At 40.1% G+C, this 23,312-nt stretch overlaps 1 protein-coding gene across 4 annotated transcripts in view; it reads right to left on the reverse strand.

Annotated features, from left to right (window-relative positions):
* The window catches only part of RFX3 (regulatory factor X3), a 282,021-nt gene that overhangs the window by 13,180 nt on the left and 245,529 nt on the right, over nt 1-23,312 (reverse strand). For all 4 annotated transcript variants that reach the window (XM_044265973.1, XM_044265970.1, XM_044265972.1 and 1 more), the window contains 2 exons: nt 15,807-16,015; nt 5,961-6,114 (listed from right to left, as the gene is read on the reverse strand). In XM_044265973.1, the coding sequence (XP_044121908.1) occupies nt 5,961-6,114; nt 15,807-16,015 (363 nt within the window). The remainder of the gene's footprint in view (nt 1-5,960; nt 6,115-15,806; nt 16,016-23,312) is intronic.

Consider the following 23,312-nt stretch of genomic DNA (forward strand, 5'->3'; position numbering starts at 1 on the left):
TGAACAGCGCAGACGGAAATAAATGAGTCCCCATTTGAATCTGTCTACAAACAATTTATACGGTGAAAAATGAAAACGTGGACCGCACCCATGTGGCGCCTTGGAACGACACAGTTCTACTTTCTACCGCTTCCTAATTCTGGCGTTGGGGAAATTTTCAACCTGTTTTTCTCATGGGTGAAATGGGGACACTTGCACATGGCTTTCAAGGTTTTAGTGAATATTAAACAAGAATGCAAAACACCTAGTATCACGATTGTCACAAGGCAATTCCCCAATGTTAATTAATTAGAAAAATTTAGGACTATCAATAAGCTTTAGTATAACAATAAACAGTATAGCTTTCACCAAGTATTTGTTAGATTTACTAAACCGCTGTTGTTCCAAGATGGCTTTTTTCTGCAGATGATTTTAACTTGAGATTTGATCCATTCATTTTAAAATATCCTAGAACTAACCTATCATTCCACGGGTCCATTTTCAGCATATTCCCCTAGTCGCACTAGATTGTAGGACTCACTGAAATCTATTTCTCATTAGTTTGATTTTACCTTCAGAATCTCTGCTTATTTACCATGATTCTACGTCTGCCAAATGGAACTTTTTCGCTCAACTCTCATCCTAAAAGCTTGCCTTCTGAATGATAATTGCTCTGGTCCAATTTTTAGGTTTTGAAGATCTTTCCTTTCCCCCCCCTTTTACTTTGAGTACATCAACTCTGGTAAATTCAAGACATTTTTCTCTTGATGGTATATTCTTAAGGGTTCTTCCATATTTTTTCCCCTAAAAAGTATGACTAAAATATCATCTTTTTTATATTGCTATTCAAATGTGAACCACCGGAGCACTTTTTGGGTCCTACTTTTCATTTCAAAAAATTGGCTAAGTAGGTGGCTTAGATGTAATATTAAATAAGTGTAATTAAATTATGACAGAGAATTTAAATATACTGAATAAGTTAAACACAAAAATATTTATCGCAGAAAATCATTTTATGCAGCCACCAAAATTTATAGACCCAGCTGAATATTTTAATGGACTATGCCTATTTTAAGGAAATAAACTTCCAGAGAGACTCCAAATAATCATAAAATTCAAATAATAGGAGAGTTTCCTGCTCAGTTTTTCTCGTCAGGGCTGTACAGAAAGCCCTGTTTTTTTTTAAAATTTTCATTTAACAGGTGTGCAAACAGATGCAACTTGTTTATTTTATTCCTACTCTTAAAATTTCTCCATTCCCAGAGAGTCTCTGTGTGTATTTATAGTATTAAAGTTCAAAAAAATTACATAATTTTAGCAGCAAATAAACTCTGTTTCCTTTTTATCATCCAGGCAAAAAATTTAACCAAAAAAAAATTTAACGAAACTCTGGACTTGCACGTGCTTTGAATAAGTTACTAGTCCGCGTTACTGTGGCAGTGGACTGACATGTAGATGAAAACGCATGGGGTGGGATTCTGTTTCTGTTTCTTTTGGGGGGCGCTGTGACACGGCAGTCAGATTTAGGGTAGTGTAGCAGGGAACACAAAAGTAGTGGTTTTGTACCGTTGTATCTGGTTTATGTGTGAAACATGGATTGGTCTCTCCTGCCTGCTCAAATAATGTAAACAACTGTAAAATTAAAATTTATTTGTTGATTTCTCATTAATAAGGTACACTAACGATCCCTAAGTCACTTTAAAAGGAAAACTTTTCCCCTTGCTTCTGGACCTAGTTGGCTGTCTGCCACCTCTCCCAAGTAAAGCACCCATAAGGCAAAACCAGTGTCTGGCCAAGCCTGTCTGATTTCCCAACACTTCCTGCTCCCATCCCCCATCCTGCAACAGGTGATAAGCATGGGGGATTAACACCAAGAATTTGGGGGCCAGTCTGCTTGGTTTTGGAGCCTGATTTCGCACCATTAGTGGCTGTGTGACCTCAGCGAGCTACTTGATGGCTCTGTGTCTCATGTCATTATCTGTAAAATACACACGGTTTGGGGGTGCTTGGGTGGCTCAGTGGGTTAAGCCTCTGCCTTCAGCTCAGGTCGTGATCCCAGGGTCCTGGGATCAAGCCCCGCATCGGGCTCTCTGCTCAGCGGGGAGCCTGCTTCCTCCTCTCTCTGCCTGCCTCTCTGCCTACTTGTGATCTCTGTCTGTCAAATAAATAAATAAAATCTTTAAAAAAAATACATACGGTTTTATACAGGGATAACAGTATTCATTGAGTTGTCATGAATTATTAAGTTAATCTACATAAAACACTTAGTGCCCAGCACATAAATGGTGTGTGAATGCAGGTTTCACTTGAAGTTTCTGGCTTTCTTTCCTCATCCAATTCTACCTCCTGTCTACTAAGTTTGAGGTTGTTTGACCCTCACATTTTCCACAGAAACTTCCCCTTGGCCATGTTCCATCACAGGCAGGACCTGTGTGCATGTCTCTGTGCCCCGTTACCCCCAAATTCTCATAATTCACATAGCTAACTCCTTTTGCCCTTTCGATCTCACTTCAAACATCCCTGCCAGGGGGAGCCTTCCTTGGTGCTCCCAGTCTAGCTTAAGGCCTCAGGCTTCGAGTATTCCTATATCGCTAATTCTGTAGCTTCACAGTTATGTGAACATTTGGTACATATGGCTCCCCTACTAAAATGCAAGCTTCTTGAATGCAGGGCCAAGATTCACTTGGTTCATACTATAACCTAATTATTATAGCACTTGGTCTACAGTAGGTGTGTAAGAAATACCTGTTATATGAATAAATAAATTAATTTCAGAGATAAGTCCAAGACTCAACATCAGTGAACATGATTAACCCAAGATTATACCACTGCAAATGACAGAACATCCAGGAGAATTGAATCCTCCTGACTCAAAGTCCTCTGTTATTTCCAGGGCGTTCTATCTTTACTTACACGTATCATACAAAGAACCACGTGACTAGTATAGCACAGGTTCTAGAATGAAAAGTTAAAGTACAGATCAGAGACAATGGGGTATGTGAGGTAGTTTGGAGGAATTGGAGCCCCCTGAGGAACTGATATTTCAGATGTGAAGTAGGAGTTAGAATGAGCAAGGAAAGTTGGGCAGAAAGTCCCGGCTAGAAACAACGATTTACACAGTGGTCCAATGACGAGCAAAGCTTGGCAAACAAGAACAGAGAAAAGACCACTGTGATGGCAGCAAATGGAATGGGAAGAGGAAGCTGAAGTTAATCTGAGGGGCAGGGCCAGATCGAGCATGACCTTGTGTACCAAGGAGAGAATTTTGTTCCTCCACTAACAGGAGAGAATACCACAGATGGGTTTTATAAGTAGGGGTGACCACAGCCAACTCTGCACTTTCATAACATGATACTGACTGCACTCTGGGAGGTCCGGGGAAGAGCACACTTAGTAATTGGGGGGGGGCAAATGGGTTCTGGACAAGAGTCATGTAAAAGATCATGCTCAGATGTCCAACATGATCTGCAGGGACAATGTGGTATCGGTTAACTGAGAAAGAGCCATTAGTAGACAAATAAAGAGTTTGATTTCATTAAGTACATAATAAGCTCTCAATAAAGACTAAGAACTATTATCATGTTTGCTGTTGTTATTGATGATTGAAAACCAGTGGCTCCAATTGAGGGTAATGGTGACCCTTATGGATTTCAATGGATTTGAGCCCAAGGTATTGCTCCCACCATATACACGGGCACTTCTGGACTTGATGTCTGGAAGGGGGAATCACCCAAGGGGCAAAAGCAACTGAGCCTCAACATGTAAAAGCCCTTTTGACCTCCAATCTGAATTCTAGGGTAGCCACAGGATAACAAGGGAGAGACACATGTGAAAATAGCCTTCTGTTTTCCTGAATTTCCTTCTCTTCTTCCCAGGAATCAAGAAATTTTAGATATAATAGGACCACGACTCCAGATCTGCAGTGGCCAACAGATACACAAGGCCGTCAACGTTGACGTCAACGTTGTTGTATGGAGAGAACAAAGCTCTAAAATGAGCCTTGACTGGGGTTGAATAATGGATGAGTAGAGACAGCTCAAAGGATGGTCCTATAAATTGGGTAAGGAGAGAATAAGTAAAGAAATCAAGAGATGCTCTTAGATCTTAGGTCTTCCAGAAGGTATTTTATACCTTATTTTCTAATCAAGATTTTATTCTTATTATATCTTCACCTCTTGGGGGAATGTGTCACACTCATTCACATTGTTTACATAAAGTAAACAAAAACAAAAACAAAAAGAATGCCTACAGGCATAGTCAGTCAGCAGTACTGACTATGAGACCATCTTAACCCTGGTGAGCCAGCACTGCCCGCACCAACAAGCAGGGGGCATGCTGAGCCCTCACGCTGGGTGACCAGCTCCTGCCCACTGCCTCTGTGCTCTTGAGATGCAAGGGAAGCCAAGACCAGGCATCAGGATTAGCCTCGTGGTACTCATCAGAACCCCTGCTATCACTATGCTGACCACCTTGTTAAAGAAGTCCCAGAATAGATGAGAGGTTGGCAAATGGGTTAAATATACCGGAAGGCAAGTCTGTTTCTCAAGTTCGGAGCCCTGACTTGAGAAATTCTGCAGTACTTCATCTACATGCGCACTGGGCGTTTATAAAACAACCACTGCAAGAGGCTCTAAAGGAAAGTCAAGTCTAAGAAAAGTCTAGATTGTTTTGGTCCTGCCTGTTGTCTAAAAGCTACAGTGATCCTTGCTTCATCTTGCACATAGAATGTATGTACATATAACTGGCATGACTTAAGCACAATCACTACTGAGAACATCACACAAACACGTCCAGATCAACACACGAGAGGGATTTTAAAGAGGGAAAGGGGAACCTTTTGCCCAACCTACTGAAGACGTCCGACATGGATTTTATGGATAGCGAACACTTACAAAGCATCTTGAGGTATTTTAATATATTTTAATTTATATCTTTATTATCATATTTATTAAACTAGGAAAAGCATCTAATATTTACTTGGATTTTCTAAAACTTAAATAACCACATACACACAGCTTCAAAATGAACCTGTCCTCTTTACTGCTTCGGGTAATTTCTAATATCGCCTGATATTTATAATCTAGCAAGATCCGAAGGACCCCCAGCTCAGGACAACGAAATGCGATGGCGGACATTCACCTGAGCACTTGCACCCATCCCTCATCGTGTTCACCACTCCTTGTGTAAATTTACTTCGGAGGGTTAGCTTTCTGACACGCGTTGAAAACAACACAGTTTTATTTTCTATCTAAGAACTATGAAGAGAATGTTTCCTTCTTCATAGCTTCAGCAGTGAGAAACCCGATTTGAAAACCAGAGTCTGAGTACCTGAGACAGTCTCCACCACCCACCAGAGCTACGTAAACATTTCATCTGGGTCCTTTGCTTTTTCCATCAACCTCAGATCCTCATCTGTAAACCGGGGTAGAACTGTGCTTGTCTCGGAAAGCATCCAGTGCTTTGTTACATAGAAAGGACTTCGAGCTGTGCCTGGCACATAGTCAGTGCCCCCAAAACACAAGCTTTTGGCACCATTATCATTGTTACTATCCTTCTGAAACAGAATCATTTCTTTCGTTCCTGGGCACTTGGACAAAGAGCCTACAAAAATACGTATTTCGTCTCTTCTCTACATTCCTAGCCCTTCGCCTTATCAGCAACATCAATCTTTCTTACTTCCCGTTCCATAAGGGTTTTTTTCAGTCCAGTGATTCTCAAAGTTTTCTTTCAAGCAGACACCTTTATAATATATTGAACCATACCATGAACGTTCACATGATGTAATTTGTAAATTTAGACTCTTTTGTTAAGAGAACACACACAAACAGAAGGATTTAAGGATCCCCCCACACCCCAATAATTCCACAGTCCCCCAGGGCCTTCACTGCTTTCATCAATCAATATAATATATTCAAATTAAAACGAAATTCAGGTTCTTTTGTCAAAGCCCCGTGAGTCACAGCTCTTCTGGCCTCTCTTACCTCGCCCATGACCGCGATGGGGGTCTCTCCTGTTGCCTGAGCAACACGATGTTCTACTAAGTAGAACATGTACTCATCGTAGAGCAGACGGATCAGGTGGAAGGAGCCGAAGCTAGCAGCACTGCGTAAGGTTAAGTCCCGAATAACCATTGAGCTGTTTCGAGAGAGAAGACATATATGCAGCCAATATTAGTGACCAGGACGAGAGTTCAACCTACTTTCCCTCCTAAAAGAAGTTAAGTCAGAGGGTCTAAAAGGCTGGGGTACTACACAACTTGCCAAAGACTAATTTCATGACCGAAAGCAGTCGGCTCCACTCATTTAAACAGGGTGGTAAAGAGGCTCCCCTTCGTGAGTTCTGGTTCGATCCTGACCAGATCTAGACAGGTCTTCACCGGGAAAAAACATTTTATTGTCATGGCTGAGTTTTCTGATTCTATCTCTCTCACAGAGGGGACCAGAACTAAATAAAAAAGATTGTTGAAAGATTGGCAATTCATCACTACCATAAGAAACACTCAAAGTGAAAATCTATTGATGGGTAAACAATGTGTGACCACATCCCAGTGATGACTTTGGGTGTACACTTCAGAAGAAATAGGTATTTGTGTCATACAAAGATTACAAAACATACTCATAGTAACGCATAGTAACGCTCCCAGATGTGGCAATAGAGAATGAAAGTATGCACGGGGATCCCTGCAGATCTTATTGGAAGGCAACTTTATCAATTGATCCCCAGTTTCTTACTGATGTCCATTTAAATTAAGCTGATTTTCCATTAGAAATAAATATAATAAAATTAAGAAATGCATATCTTTGAAAAAATGTGAATTTATAAAATATGATACCAAAATATGAATGACATTTATTAATACTAACAATATACTCTACTATATTTAAAATGGAAACCAGTCCTAAATAAAATTTTGTCCTCACTGAAGATACACTGGTCTTGGATCTTATCCTCATACTTCAAACCTCCTTAATATTTCTAACTTAGAGTCAGAGTGGGGTGAGTATGTGTGTGTGTGTGTGTGTGTGTGTGTGTGTTTCTTATCACTCTCATTTCATGGTCTTTTCCAGAGATTTTTGGCCTAGGAGAACTAAAACAGCCATTATATTCTTAGATAGGTGGGAGAAATAGGATCTCACAAATGGATAGGCTGATATCCTAAAGCCTGTTTTGCAATGAAGAACTGTAAAATGTCAGGCAGATGGAAAAAGACTGTACTTCTGTTTTCTGTTTCATTGTCAACTTTATTTATGTAGAGGCTATTAATATATCAAATTCTATACATTCGGTTTGGCAAGTGGCAGATGATCATGGTACATGTGAAACTCTAAACCCTACATTCTGATTCTGGCTCTTTGTTAACTCACTGTCGACTTTAAACAAATCATTTCCCTGAGATTTCTTTTCTTCTTAGGTGAAAATAAAAGCTACATTTTTGCTCTTACCTAACTTACATGATTATTTCAAGGATGTGAAATAAACTTGTGAATGAACAGACCAACTACGTAAAAATAAGTATAATATACAGAACAGGAGAAGATGAGCTTCTCATTCTCAGTTGGTTATAGCAACAAGAACAGGAGGTTAGTATATGATGATGGCAGCGGACCTCCCATTAGTGGATTTATTTACTAAAACGAAAAAGAAAAAGCAGGAGTTTAGAGTGAGACTGACTCATGTTAACCACAATCTGATCTTAATTTTAAGCATGCTTTGCAACATTTTAACGTTCAAGGTTAGTATAGATCAAATGAGATAATGTATGTGAGATCTTAAGAAAACTAGCCATTACTAACTTCTCTGATGTTGGCTATAGCAACATTTTTCTATATATGTCTCCTGAGGCAAGGGAAACAACAGCAAAAATAAACTATTTGGACTGCTTCAAAATAAAAAGCTTCTGCACAGCAAAGGAAACAAAAACAAATAAACAAACAAACAAAAACCCTAAAAGACAACCTACTGAATGGGAGAAGATATTTGCAAAGACATATCCTATAAAGGGTTAATATCCAAAATATATAAAGAACTTATATAATTCAACACACACACATACACACACAAAACACAACAATCCGATTAAAACATAGGCAGAAGACATAAACAGACATTTCTCCAAAGAAGATATCCAGATGGCCAACAGACACATGAAAAGATGCTCAACATTGTTCACCATCAGGGAAATACAAATCAAATCCACACTGAGGTATCACCTCACTCAGTCAGAATGGCTAAAGTCAAAACACAAGAAATAACAAGTGTTGGCAAAGATGTGGAGAAAAGGGAACCCTCAAGCACTGTTGGTGGGACTATAAAATGGCGCAATCACTGTGGAAAACAGTACGGAGGTTCCTCAAAAAACTACAAATATAATCACCAGATGGTCTAGTAATCCCACTACTGGGTATTTACCCAAAGAATATGAAAACACAAACTCGGGGCGCCTGGGTGGCTCAGTGGGTTAAGCCGCTGCCTTCGGCTCAGGTCATGATCTCAGGGTCCTGGGATCGAGTCCCGCATCGGGCTCTCTGCTCAGCAGGGAGCCTGCTTCCCTCTCTCTCTCTCTCTGCCTGCCTCTCTGCCTACTTGTGATCTCTGTCTGTCAAATAAATAAATAAAATCTTTAAAAAAAAAAAAAAAAAAAAAAAGAAAACACAAACTCGAAAAGATATACGCACCCTATGTTTATTACAACGTTACTTACAATAGCTCAATTATAAAAGCACCGAGTGTCCACCCATCGACAGATGAATGGACAAAGAAGCTGTGTCATATATACATACATTGACTATTATTCAGCCATAAAAAGAATGAAATCTTACTATTTGCAATGACGGGGATAATCTAGAGATTAAAATGCTAAGTGAAATGTTAGAGAAAGACAAATACCGTATGATTTTCACTCATATGTGGAATTTAACAAAACAAACGAACAAAGGAAAAAAGAGACAAACCAAAAAGCGGACTCTTAACCATAGAGAACTGATGGTTTTTTAGAGGGGAGGAAAGTGGGGGGCATGGGTGAATTAGGTGATGGGGATTATGAGTACATGTATCATGGTGAGCACTGAGTAAGGTACAGAATTACTGAATCACTATATTGTACACCTGAAACTAATATAATGCTGTATGTTAATTATATTGGAATTAAAAGAATTATCCATTACCTTAGTACTACATATATTAGAGATAATAATATATTCATCATCATACACCATAGTTCTAGTGAATAGTTCCTTAGACTCAAACACCTTAGCGAAAGCTCAAGTTTAGAACTCTGTAAGTGAACTACTAAAAACAGATTCTTTCATTCACATGCCACACACATAAAATTCTGTTTATAATTCTATAAACGGATATAAAATTCTACATATAAATTCTAGAAGCAAACATAAAATTCTATATATTTGAAATTAAACAATTATTCTTCTATGGAAAAATCTAAAAGGGCAGAGAAACCTCTACTTAAAAGAGCAAAAGCAAGCACAACATGAAAATAATAAAATGTTGCATAACATTTTTACCTCTATTGATCCAAACTTGATCATATGAAATAAAGAATTTTGAAAAAAAAAGTCAGAAAGAGGCAGAATATTTGCTCCTAACTGCATCACTTATTGAAGGCAGCAAATATTTATAATATGTCCCAGAGAAGACAAATGGCTAAAAAAAGTTAAAAAAATGAGTACTCTTATTCAAAATTTCAAAAATTACCAATTAAAATACCAAATATCATTTATCATACTGTAAGAGAGGAGGAGGTCCAGTGTTACAGAGAAGATGGGAAAAGAACTCTTTACTGTTTTCACAAGTATAAATTCATGAAACTTCTGCTTAGAAGAGAAATTTGGCAGTATTTATCAAAATTAAAAATGCAGAAAACCTTTGACCTACCAATTCTAAATTCCAAAAATTTATGCAAATGAGCAAAGATAAGTTTTAACTGTAGCAAATTTATCCCACTGAGAAACTAGGAGGGAAAGCCAAATATCCATCAGTTGATGTTGATTAAACGAATTATGGCTCATTCATATATAAACTGTGCAGTTTAAAGAAACAAGGAAAACCAGACAGAAAGGTAGTAACTCAGACAGGTGTCTATATTATGTGAAGTTAAAGAAGTAAGACATATAGGAGTCTATTTAACAGAACAACAGTCTTGTAGTTAAAGAAAAAAAAAAAAAAACACCCTACCCTTAAGTAAATGGGAAATTATTAGCTCTGAACTAGCATACTTCATTAACACAGTGTTAATCACTTCAGGAAGTTCAAACCTTTTTACCAAAATGCGTCTGAAGATACATGGGAAATTTCATGCAAAGATTACATTATTTTTGTCATTGTATCACAATGCCAAAATCCACCGAAATGCTTAAGAATAGGGGAAAAGGTAAATGTTTAAATAACGTGTGAGATATACATGTGATATTGGATATTGTGAGGACATTATAAAAGTTATGCTTCTGGGGGCGCCTGGGTGGCTCAGTGGGTTAAGTGTCTGCCTTCGGCTCAGGTCATGATCTCCGGGTCCGTGGATGGATGCCGCACAGGGCTCTCTACTCAGCAGGGAGGCTGCTTCCCCTCCTCTCTGTGCCTGCCTCTCTACCTACTTGTGGTCCCTCTATCTCTGTCAAATAAATAAATAAAATCTTCAAAAAAAAAAAAAAGCTATGCTTCTGAAGATGTTTAATGACAAGAAATGCTTAAGATATAATGTCAAGTGAAAAATGCTAAGGGAAAGAAAAATACAGATGATAAACTAAGGTAAACAACTGAATTCCAATTTTATATCGCCACAAAAAAGCCCCAACAATTCACCAGTGGTTATTTTTCCAGATATTAAAATTATGAATGATGTAAGTTTATTTCTTGTTAAGTTTTTTTTTGGTTTTTTTTTTTTTAAAAGATTTCATTTTTGGAGCGCCTGGGTGATGCAGTTAGTTAAGTGTCCAACTCTTGGTTTTGGCTGAGCTCCTGACCTCATGGGTTGTGGGATCGAGCCCCATGTTGGGTTCCGTGCTCAGTGGGAGTCTTCCTGGGTATTCTTTCCTTCTGCCTCTCCCCTCACTCGTGTTCTCTCTCTCTCCCAAATAAATAAAATCTTAAAAAAATAAAATGCAATTATCTTATTTTTTTAAGAAATCTCTATACCCAACATGGGGCTCAAACTTACCACCCACAGATCAAGAGTAACAGTCTTTACTGACTGAGCCAGCCAGGTGCCCTTCCTTGTTATTTGTAATATGTCACAGATTTTCTAAAGTGAGCACACACTGATTTCATTTAAAAAATGTTTACTTTTTAATTTTTCGTATTTAAATTTTTTTTTGAAGATTTTATTTATTTACTTGAGAGAGAGAGGGAGAAAACCAGAGAGAGAGAGAAAGCAGGAACAGAGGGGAGGGGCAAAGAGAGAAGCAGACTTCTCACTGAGCAGGGAGCCCCAAGCGGGGCTCGAACCCAGGACCCTGGGATCATGACCTGAGCCGAAGGCAGAGCTTTAACTGACTGAGCCACTTAAGTGCCCCCAAAATATGTTTATTTCAATAGAGGACATTACAAGTATAAAAAAAAAAAATTCAGTAAATTGCTGCAGAGATAAATATCACAGATATAGGATGAATTACATATAATATTTTTTTAAGTTCAAGTTTTAGGCCTTTATATTTCCCTTGAGATAGGAAAAACCCTGAGATCGTGTTAATGACTAAGAAAAGCATTCAGACCAAGTAGCCTTCTGACAGTGCTATCGACATCTGCTGAGTCCACTGCTTTTGCCCAAGGGAATTTACATTCGTCCACTGGATTATCGCATTCCTACTCTGCGCCAGTGTCTTGTTCCAGAGCGAGTCACAGGAAATTCTAGTATCAACAGAGCTCACCCTCTAGTAAGAGAAATGGCTGGGGAAAAACACCACAGGTAGATATAAAATATAAAGCGAGGCCATGATAAATCCTATGCGAAAAAAATAAATCAGGGAAAGCAGTCAGAGAGTGATGGGGGCAGGCACTTTCAGCAAGGTTGTCAGGTAAATTCTTTCTGAAGAGGGGACATAACGGAGTGGAACCTGGATTGAAGGGAGCCTTGTGAACGTGGGAGCTTCCCCGGCAGAAAGGAGAGCAAACGCCAAGACAGAAAAACGCAAGGCAGAGCCATGCTTGATGCATTCAAAGAAGAGCCAGGAGGCTCGTGCCCTTGGAGACAAGGAGCAAGGGCGCCTGGGTGGCTCAGTGGGTTAAGCCGCTGCCTTCGGCTCAGGTCGTGATCTCAGGGTCCTGGGATCGAGCCCTGCATCAGGCTCTCTGCTCAGCAGGGAGCCTGCTTCCCTCTCCCTCTCTCTGCCTGTCTCTCTGCCTACTTGTGATCTCTCTGTGTCAAATAAATAAATAAAATCTTAAAAAAAAAAAAAAAAAAGACAAGAAGCAGAGAGAAGAATCCAGAGTGGGCCTGGGGTCACTGCTGGATGTCGGGTCTTGTAGGCCATGACAAGGCCTTGGGTTTTATTCTAAGTGTTTTGGAAACTTTTAGACAGTTAGGCAATCAACTTATTTCAGCACAAAATACACACGTAATACCAAAATCTGCTGGAAAACAAAACAAAACAGAAATCTGCTGACCTTCCGGTACAATCCCTAGCTATTTTTACCAGATACTGATAAGCATGCCATGAAATTACTGTCGTAGGTGTAGAAAAACATCAGTTGACTTGCATGATTAATGCTATGTCTCCTTCAGTATCTTCTCTATGTTGGGCCTTTGCCCTACAAGCCAAGTATTAAATGACACAATTAGCGGTTTAATTGGAAACTTTTTGTCTGATTCAGACTTCTGTAGGATATGTAGCAAAACAGACTCCACTGGATTTGGCGTTGCTAAGTTACCACCAATTCAACTTCTTTTAAAATCAGAGTTCTCCCGTTAATTATTTTATAACAGATGAGGGACCCCTTTGTGGATTTATCTTTATAACTACGGTCTGGAAGCTGTAGCATATACGCTAACCAGTGATACTCGGTCCACTCTGGGCATCCGGGGATATGCCACAACCTTCCTAAGGAGAAAGGGGACAGCGTCGCACCGGTGACCCCCTACACATTCTTTTCAAACAGTGCTGACGGTCGGCTCCAAAAAACTATTACTTTCTGGAAGATGTATAAATCGTCCAGTTGTAGGAAAACTAAGTTCCCTGTATCCCCTTTCAAGTCACTGTATCAAAACTATATATTTTTTTCTTTAAAAAGGGAGTATTTGGGTGACCCTCGGGAATGTTCTCTTCTGTTAACCACAGAACACACCGGCTGAGAAAGGGCCCACATGACTTCTCCAGGTCTGCCCAAGAAAGGTGGTGATATTGTCTTCCCACCTCCCAGGGAGCCAACGGTAGTCATTCAAAGCCAGGTTAGGCCAGGAGAGACCCGTGTTTGGAGCACAGTGTGTCTGCAGCAGTGGGTCACCTGCTGTCCTGATTGTCCGCCGGCCCATTTCTCTCTTTGTACGCATGGAAATGTACACACAGAACTTCAGAAATTATGAGACCACCTGGCTTCAGAACACGAAGGTCTGTGTGTGGAACTGCCAAATTCTTATTACAATGCCAGAACCATGGGGGAAAACACACACACACACACACACACACACACACAACTCTGTAGTTCGGACTCTCTGATAGTTTGTGAATGCAATTTCATTACCAAAATGTTCTTAAGCCTCAGTAAAAAAACAGTTTGGGTTTTAAAGGCTCTTCCGTTTCTAAGCTATGGACTTTTCCTACCAGCAGGAGGTATGCATCTGTCTGAATATGCTTTTCCTTCTGTGGCCCTGAACTATCTGCCTTTGAGTCTTTTTGAAATGAAAATAATAACCATAATAGTGTCTAATAATAACAAGCCAATTATCCCCAACTCAGGCAAGGACAGAGGGCAGGCAGGGGATGATCTGCCGGGTTTGTATATCTGCACAGAACAAGAAATACAAGTAAGTAATTTTCTCTCCTTTCAAGATACTTGCAACAGATCTCTGCGGAGATGGAGGCTTCTAGGGGTTTATTTCTAAAACGATATCAACTAAAAATAGAAAAAAAATAAAAACCCACAGGAAGGAGTAGGGCAAGGATGACTTTGCAACATAAGAAAGCACTAAGAAGGAAGAAAAAAGAAAAAACCCACAACCTTGCATTTTCTGATATTGGCGAAGCTATTGGCCTTATAGGTTCTAGAAGAATCAGCTTGTATAACTTTGGTTTTGTCACTCTTTCATGAAATACATACACCATCTGTATGACTAGCTGAGAAGACAATGTTTGAATAAAAAAAAAAAAAATCAAGTCATAGGCAAATGGGAAAACATCCAGAATCTTCTTAAGAAATGTTCCCAAATTAAAATTCTGAATCTTACAATTACCCCTACTGTTGCTGCAGTTTCTCTGAGACACTGTGACAATGTTTTCGAAATCTTCGCCATGTATCCAGGGAAAACCTACACCTCTCATCGGCTTCTATCTCGTTAACACCCAGACATCTAAACCTACCACTGGCCTCGCTGCAGCATACGAGGGGGCTCACTGAGCCAGGCAGCATTTTAATAAGGCCCTTCTCAAATCCCGTGGGCTAAAGGTATCAGATGTAGGAGAGACAGAACTGTGGAATTATTCCAATCCCAAAACAAAAACAAAATGACAGTAATACAAAGCAGGCAAGCTTTCCTTCACTTGACCCTGGGCTAGACATCAGAAAACTATTAGATAAGATGAAATTAACACTTAATGAAGCATCAGAGCAGAGCTAGAGCTTAACTTACCTTATTCGTGTTATGAAATGAAACCCCACCCCTCAGCTTCATCCTATATATATATATGGAATATAAGGTATATAAGCCCATGTACGCAGGCTCTGTTTTTAATCCTTAGGGCAGACCTATAGCCAACAACTCATCCCGACCCTTGATATCATGTCACCTGAAAGGTTTTCTCTTCCGGGGTTCCATGTCGACAGAAACATACATACACAATTTTAGTCAATAAGGGATTCATAGTGTACTATCTACTGATTATTGGTTCTTAAACTGGTTATGGATTAGAATCACCAGGAGGAAGCTCTCTGAAGACCAAATTTCTGACGACCTCATGTCCTAATCACTACGATCCACACATCGAGATTTTCAAATCAGTAGGGTTGGGGGACGTTCCTACAATTTTTATTGTTTTTACACTAATTCTAATGTGCAGCTAGGTTTGAAAACAGTCGTAGCTGATAAAATTAAGAAATGAACTGGTTGGTTCTGAGCTTGCATTACCATCACTTAAAAGACTTTCTTAAAAGCACAGATGGCTGGGTTCACGCTCTATAGTTCCTGATTCTGGCAGATTTAGGGGAGCGGCCTGAGCGTTCCCTTCTGGAATACGCTTCCAAGTGAAAGTGATGCTCCTGGTCTAGTGACTGCAGCTCGCAAATCACCCACACCAGCAGATCAGGAGGAGAGTGGGGTTAAGTCTTCACCACAGAGGCCCAAATAATGTACGTCTGCAAGAGGGAGGGAGCTGGGCCCTTTTCTGTCTGTTGCTGAATAGGTCTCCTGGACTGGTGCCTGAGACCTCCCACCTGGGAATGCCAGGGCTGGGAGCAAGAGGCTTCGACTCCCGAACGAGAGGGTCTGTCCCCATAAACCTGCTGGTCCGACTCCACGAGGCTGGAATCACCGAGGCGGGCTGAAGGTAATAGCGATGGGGAGTTTCCAAACCAACCCTCCGCTCATTTCCTTCCCCTGTCTGAGAAGCACGCCTATTTGCAGAACATGCACAATCCATGAAGCTCAGGAAAAAGTGAGACAGTACCTGTAGAAAGACCATTTTAGCAGGAATTGCCGGGCGGCTTTAGGAAAACTGGGCCTTCCCTCGTAGGGTTTTAGCGCCTGCATCATCACGTTGTCCAGCCACGCGGCCCACTGCTCCAGGGTGCTCTGCTGCTGGAGGGTCATCTTGAAGTCTGTCTCTAGTCTCTGGACCATGTTGTCATCACACTGGCACACCCAAGACGCCTGCTCCTGGGACAGGACACGGAAAGCAAAGGGAAACTTCAACTCAGCGTCTTTCCCTTGGAGGTCGGCACACAGACCCTGCGCGTGAACAGGAAATTACAAGGACAGCTTCCAACAACGACATGAGTTAAGAAAACGAAGGACCACTTGCAGTCGTTAAGAAAACCAGCAGCCTCTGCGCCTGAAAACAAGACGCGACATGGAAGCGTGACTTGGTTTTTCCACATCAGCTAGTCCACGTGAAGGACTCAAATATGCGATCATCTAAGGAAAAAGAGTGGCTGAACTGACAGTGTACAGGGTCTGCCTTCAAAAGTCAGCTCTCCCTCACTTTCTCCCCACTCCACCTCACCCCACAATCAGAGAAAACTTTAAAGCCTATCAATCCGTTTGAGAAGATTTAGGGAAAGTCAGATGGAAAAGCAGATTCGATTGGCCAAAAGTGTTCCCTCAGGATTAAAAGAGAAACAAGCCCAGAGTGGTAGGAGGTGGGAGCATGTGCTGTATGAGTTTTATGGATCAGGAACCAAAATCTCCAGGGCTACTGAGACAAGGGTACGAATGCAAATTAATTCATGGAACTGAAAACAACAGTAACAACGGCCACAAAACTACTTTAGAGAAAAGGTAGACATCTACCTGCATCTCACTGGGAAGTTTTAGTTCAGGAACAGCAATGGGAACAGAAACTTTTTTTTTTTTTTTAAGATTGTATTTATTTATTTATTTGACAGACAGAGAGAGAGAGAGAGAGAGAGAGAGAGACCCCACAAGTAGGCAGAGAGGCAGACAGAAGGCAAGGGAGGAGCAGGCTTCTTGCTGAGCAGAGAGCCTGATGCGGGGCTCGATCCCAAGACCCTGAGATCATGACCTGAGCTGAAGGCAGAGGCTTAGCCCAGCGAGCCACCCAGGCGCCCCTGGAACAGAAACCTTTAAAGTTGCTTTTCAGTAGTTGCTCTAAGTTTTGTGACATTTCCAGGGTTGTGTTATATTTTATTTCTTAGATTTCATCTCTTTAGTAGGAGCAGGGGAAGGAGCAGAAGGAGACACAGGCTCCCCACTGAGCAGGAAGGTAACTGCAGGGCTCATCCCAGGACCCCGGGATCGTGACCCAAGCCCAAGGCAGACGCTTCACCGACTGACCCACCCAAGTGTCCCTGTGTTATATTTAAAAATTAAAAAAATATACACCCTCAGGCTCAAAACATAATTATTGGGGAATATCATGTTTGACTGAGAGTCAGAGGACATGGACTTTAATGCAGGGCGTGTGTCAGCTAAACCCACCTCAAGTAACTCGTGTGATCTATGTGGGCCTCGTTTTCCCGAAGTATAACATAGAGAAATGTGATGTGACAAGAATTTTTAAGCTGTGTTCACTGCAACCAGAAAATGTTTTCAAGAAAAGCTCCTGTGGCGGGGTGTCTGTGAAGGTCCTAATTCTACCTCTAAAACATTGTGATCGTGTGTGTATTTTTCTGGAAAGGGCGTGTATAGCTTCCACGCCACGAGCCGTCGGGAGGGCGAGTCCACTCACACCGACAGCTTCTGTTGAGGAAACCCCTCATCTTCATTCTCGGGTTCCCGCGTCTCTTCTCACGGTACAGACATTACCTATTCAAGAGACTGTTCAACTAGGAGGCATTTTAAAAGCAAAATGCCACACTGAATTTATTCTATTTCCCTAGGTAAACCTACAGTTCCTTCTTTTCAATAGATGACACCATCCGCTATCCTTCTCTGATCTAATTAACCATAAAGTCTTTCAGATGTACCTTCTAAGAATCACTTTCAAAGTTTAAAGTGCACTACAAATCTAATTCTAGAAATAACTGAAAATACGAATGAGCACAAAGGAACAAAATATTAGGAATATCTAAGATGTCAACACTGATAACTAAATCATGCTTTCAAACAATTCACATGCACTATGTGCTTATGCATATATAAATATTTAAAATAAAAAAGGATCACATTATTCATTCGAGTAGAGATTCTGCTTAGTTTCTCTTATGAGAACTGAATTTATATATGATATTTATAAGATAACTGAATTTCCATGTAGGCAAATGTAGAGCTATGTTTAATTGCTGAGTGACTGAATTTGCTTTAATGCATGAATATACCAGTATTTTCATAATCAATTCCACACAGTTAGACACTCGTGTTCATTATGATTTTTTACTATTAGGTAAAATGCTGGAATTAGCCATCTTGAAGCGACATCTTTGCAAAGTCTGCATTTATTCCTTTATGATAGAATTATATAATAATAATTAAACGCTTCCAATACACACTGTCAAATGACTGAAATTTTATATTAAGAGTCTGGGAGAGAATCCAAGGAAGAATCTAGGCATCAAGGAAAGGATAGGGAAGGTTGTTTTTGTTCTCCTTCATTAATGCCTAAGCATTTTTAAAATTGTGGTAAAAAACTAATAACATAAGTTTATCATCTTAACCATTTTTAAGAGTAGAGAACAGGAGTGTTAACTATATGCTCCTTATAATGCAATCAACTCGTTCATTTTCATAAATGAAATATATTTATTTATGAAATATGTTCATAATTTGTGAAAATTATTTTATATAAAATATACTATTTTAGATGAAATATATGAAAACATTTCATAATTTATGAAATATATTCATTTATGAAATATACTTATAAATGAAATATAATTATAATTTATATATTATAATGCAATCAACTCTTTCATTTCAAATATATATTTATATATTAATATAAATAAAATATTAAAAATACATATAAAATAATATATTATATCTATTATAATGCAATCAACTCTTTCATTTTGCAAAACTGAAACTCTGTATTCATTGTAGGGAGGTTTGTTTTTTGTTTGTGTGTTGATAACTGGGGTGGGGGCTGGGGGGAGGAACTCATTGGCTTCCTTGGAGGAATTCAATTTCCTTTCATAAATTCAAACTCACTATTTACTTGGAAGTGAGTTTTAGGAAAGAAGGTGATTGGGACTTAACACTGACTTAAAAAAATAAAGCCACAAGACATTATTCTGGCTTTTCAAATTACTTTACATTATACATCATTTTACTACTTTGGAGACTGAAAATACATTAACAATAGAATACACTATAAAAATTCCCTTGTGAAAGGAATCTGGACTTTTCAGCTCTGGAAAGGGAAAAAGCTAAGATGAACATTAAAGATGTTCTTCACTTACAAATAAATTATATCCAAAATGATAAGGAATCCGTTGCATCACAATCGGAATATCTTTTAAATAAGCAAACACAAGTGTACACACGGATAAGTTACCAGGTCAACCGACCAAAGCTATTTGCCCATAATGTTGATGAAAAACTATTTATTTATACACAAAAATGATACCACTGCAATGTTATCAATTAAATAAAACAAAACCAATTATACTGCATTAGAAAGATGATTTTTTTAAAGATTTTACTTATTTATTTGACAGAGACCACAAGTAGGCAGAGAGGCAGGCAAAGAGATAGGGAGAAGCAGGCTCCCTGCTGAGCAGAGCCCTATGCGGGGGCTCAATCCCAGGACCTCGAGATCATGACTGGAGCCAAAGGCGGAGGCTTAACCCACTAAGCCACCCAGGCTCCCAGCTTATCTTTGTTTAGTAAGATTTGTTTATGTATTTGAGAGAGAGTGTGAGGCAGCAGAAGGAGGGTGGAGGAGTGGACGGAGGGGGAGAAAAATTTCAAGCAGACCCCCTGCTGAGAGCAGAAGGACTTGGACTCAGTCTCACAACTCAAGATCAGGACCCCAGCTGAAATAGTCAGGCACTTAACGGATTGAGCCACCCAGACGCCCGCCCCTAGATAGGGTATTTTGAATGTCTGAGCGAAATAGGAGTTAATTAGAGAAGAAGGAAGCGGTGAAAAAGATTTACAGATGGGATTTAAGAGCATTATAATATTGACACTGAAGTGTCATCTCCTTGTTAAACATTACAGTCCCCTTATTGCAAGAACACCACCTTCATACATATCCCTGTTGCTGAGGTCCCTTTGGAAGGGCCAGGGACGACGTCCAGATGACCAGGAGAGGGTGACCAAAGTGCAAGGAGAGGCAGGGGATGGAGAATCCAGAGGATGCTACAAAAACCGAGCCAAGCTCCCAACAGAAAAGGAAGGAAAGGGAGTTAAAGGTGGAGAACACGATACCCTAAGAAAGAGAAAACTAATCAAAATGAACACAGTGTGAGAAGGAAGGTTGTGGGGAAACAGGCCACTGTGCTCCTGGTCCTCTGAAGAAAGGAAAGGCTCTCAGAGGACAGAGGTGAGTCACCCAGGTATCAGCACTGATAACTGTCAAGCAGACCCAAGAACACTCCAGAAGAAGGGAAAAGGGAGCCTGAGTTGATTGGGGAGGAAGAGCAGAGCAGAAATAAAACCCACCATTTAAATGCAAAGATGTTCCCAAGGTGGGCAGTTACAACCAGGAGGAACTCATTTGCATAAATACTTCACAGGGTCCCAAATATACAAGTAGACAAATGGAACAGAAAACCTTTCTCAGATATTACCAGGAATTATTCTTTCTATTTTCTTTTTTTAAAGATTTTATTTATTTATTTGACAGATAGAGATCACAAGTAGGCAGAGAGGCAGGCAGAGAGAGAGAGGAGGAAGCAGGCTCCCCGCTGAGCAGAGAGCCCGATGCGGGACTCGATCCCAGGACCCTGAGATCATGACCTGAGCCGAAGGCAGCGGCTTAACCCACTGAGCCACCCAGGAGCCCCTATTCTTTCTATTTTCTGTTCTGGAACTTAATGTCACATTTGCAACCACAGGTTGCCTTACTACTTCGACTTTTTTAAAAAGTGCTTTTTATTTTTATTTATTTATTTTTAAGATTTTATTTATTTGACAGAGACCACAAGTAGGCAGAAAGAGAGGAGGAAGCAGGCTCCCTGCTGAGCAGAGAGCCCAATGTGGGGCTGGATACCAGGACCCTGGGATCATGACCTGAGCGGAAGGCAGAGGCTTTAATCCACTGAGCCACCTAGGCACCCCTAAAGGTGCTTTTTAAAGTATCTCTTCTGAATGGAGATGTGAAAGAAACATCAGGATAAATTTTCAGGCAATATGAACTTCTAATAGTCTCACTAAAACCAGTTAACGTAAATTTCACTGAACTATGTTAAGCTAATGGCTTTGCAAAACCTGAGACAGTTTGTTCTTATAGACATTTTGTGTTTGCCTGTGTGTATTTAAACGTGTTTTTACATAGATAAACACACAGATACATAGAAAGGCAGATTTTTTAAGACTTCACATAACCAGCAGTTTGAGCCCAATCCATGAAAGTGAGAACAAACTTAACTAATTACTATATCCCAAAGTGAATCAGGCCCAAATATTACATTTTGATATAATGAAATGGAAAAACCAAACCAGACGTGCAGATTAAAATTTCTAGGAAACAGGAGTAATTGGTGGTTAATTTTAAAGCGAAGGCATTAAGTTTTACTGAGATACAATTCTCATATCATACAATTCACTCGTTTAAAATGTACCACTCAGTGGCTTCTTGTAGAACATTCAGAGTTGTCCACCTGTCACAGTTTTAGAATGTTTTCATGTCCCCCAAAAGACCACCCCCTGTGATCTGTCACCTTTCAATTCCCAGTTCCTAGAACCCAGGCAATCAAGAACCTATTTTCTACCTCTTATAGACTTATCTAATCTGCACATTCCATATAAAAGGAATCATGCACTATGTGACCCTTTGCGTTTGGCTTCTTTCCCTTAGCATAGTATCTTCCAAGTTCATTCACAAAGTAGCAAGTGTCAGAACCTCATTTCTTTTTGATGCCACATAAGGTTCCACTGCGTGAATACGTTATGTACTCGTCAGTTAGCGGCCATCTGGGTTGTTTCCATGGTCATGCAGCGAAGGTGAAATTATGCTGCCATGAACGTCCATGTACAAGTTTTACGTGGCCTTGATTTTGTTTCTCTTGGTCTAGGAGTGAAGTTGCTGAGTCATAGGGGAACTGCACGTCAAACCCTGCAGAAACAGCTACACTGTTTTCCAAAGTGGCTGCATTTGACATTCTAGTCAGTGGTGTGTGGGGTTCCATGGGGTTCTGTGGGGTTCCAGGCAGTGCCCTTCCTTCCCCTACATCTTGGGTCTCACTTCTCACACTGTTCATTTTAATCAGTAATCCCTTTCTTAAGGTAGCATATTCCACCTTAAACTCCCTTCTTTCTGCAATTATCTGTCTGATTATACCCATTTTAGTGTGGGTGAAGTAAAAATCCCGCTGTGGTTCTGAGCTGCATTTCCCCAGTGGCCAATTCCATTCATGATCTTTTCAGGGGCTTACTGGCCATCTGTCTGTCTTCTTTGGAGAAATGGCTATGCAGATCTTTGCCCTTTTCAAACTGCATTGTCTTTTTATTGTTGGGTTGTAAGAGTTCTTTATATATTCTAGATATAAATTTGTATCAGATATATAATTTGCAAAAATGTTCTCGGGGCACCTGGGTGGCTCAGTGGGTTAAAGCCTCTGCCTTCGGCTCAGGTCATGATCCCAGGGTCTTGGGATCGAGCCCTGCATCGGGCTCTCTGCTCAGCGGGGAGCCTGCCTCCCCCTCTCTCTCTGTCTGCCTCTCTGCCTACTTGTGATTTCTGTCTGTCAAATAAATAAATTTTAAAAAAAATGTCCTCAATTCCATTGTTGTCATTTCACTTTCTTGCTCATCTCTTGAAGCTCAAAAATCTTTCATTTTGGTCATGTTCAGTTTAGGTATTTTTTTTCTTTCTTCTGTTGCTGCTTTGAGCAATGTGCTATTTTTATATGGTAACAACTAGTTTCATTATTTTAGTATCTGAAATAAAATTTTTGTGGGCGTTCATAATAATATTCCTAAGTTGCCTGTCTTTATAAGTGTACTATAAAGTATAAGTAAATAGTTTGATGGCAAGGTTAAAAATACCTTTTTTTTTTTCCATTGGGACAAACAAAAGAGCCAAATATATTGCTCCTAATTCTTTGCAAATGAAGAAGTTTTTACCACATGCTCTGAAATAGTTTCTAAGTGTTCTTAGTTCTTTCAAGAGCACTATTTTTTTTTAAATAAAGATTTTATTTATTTATTTGAGACAGAGAGAGAAAGAGCGAGAGTGAGCGAACACGCCCAAGTAGGGAGGCGGGTCAGAGGGAGAGGGGATCCCTGCTGAGCAAGGAGCCCAATGCAGGGCTGGATCCCAGGGCCCTGAGATCATGACCTGAGCCAAAGGCAGGCACTTAACCTACTGAGCCACCCAGGCGCCCCAAGG

The sequence above is a fragment of the Neovison vison genome, chromosome 9 (assembly GCF_020171115.1).
Source record: "Neovison vison isolate M4711 chromosome 9, ASM_NN_V1, whole genome shotgun sequence".
Classification (NCBI taxonomy): Eukaryota; Metazoa; Chordata; class Mammalia; order Carnivora; family Mustelidae; genus Neogale; species Neogale vison.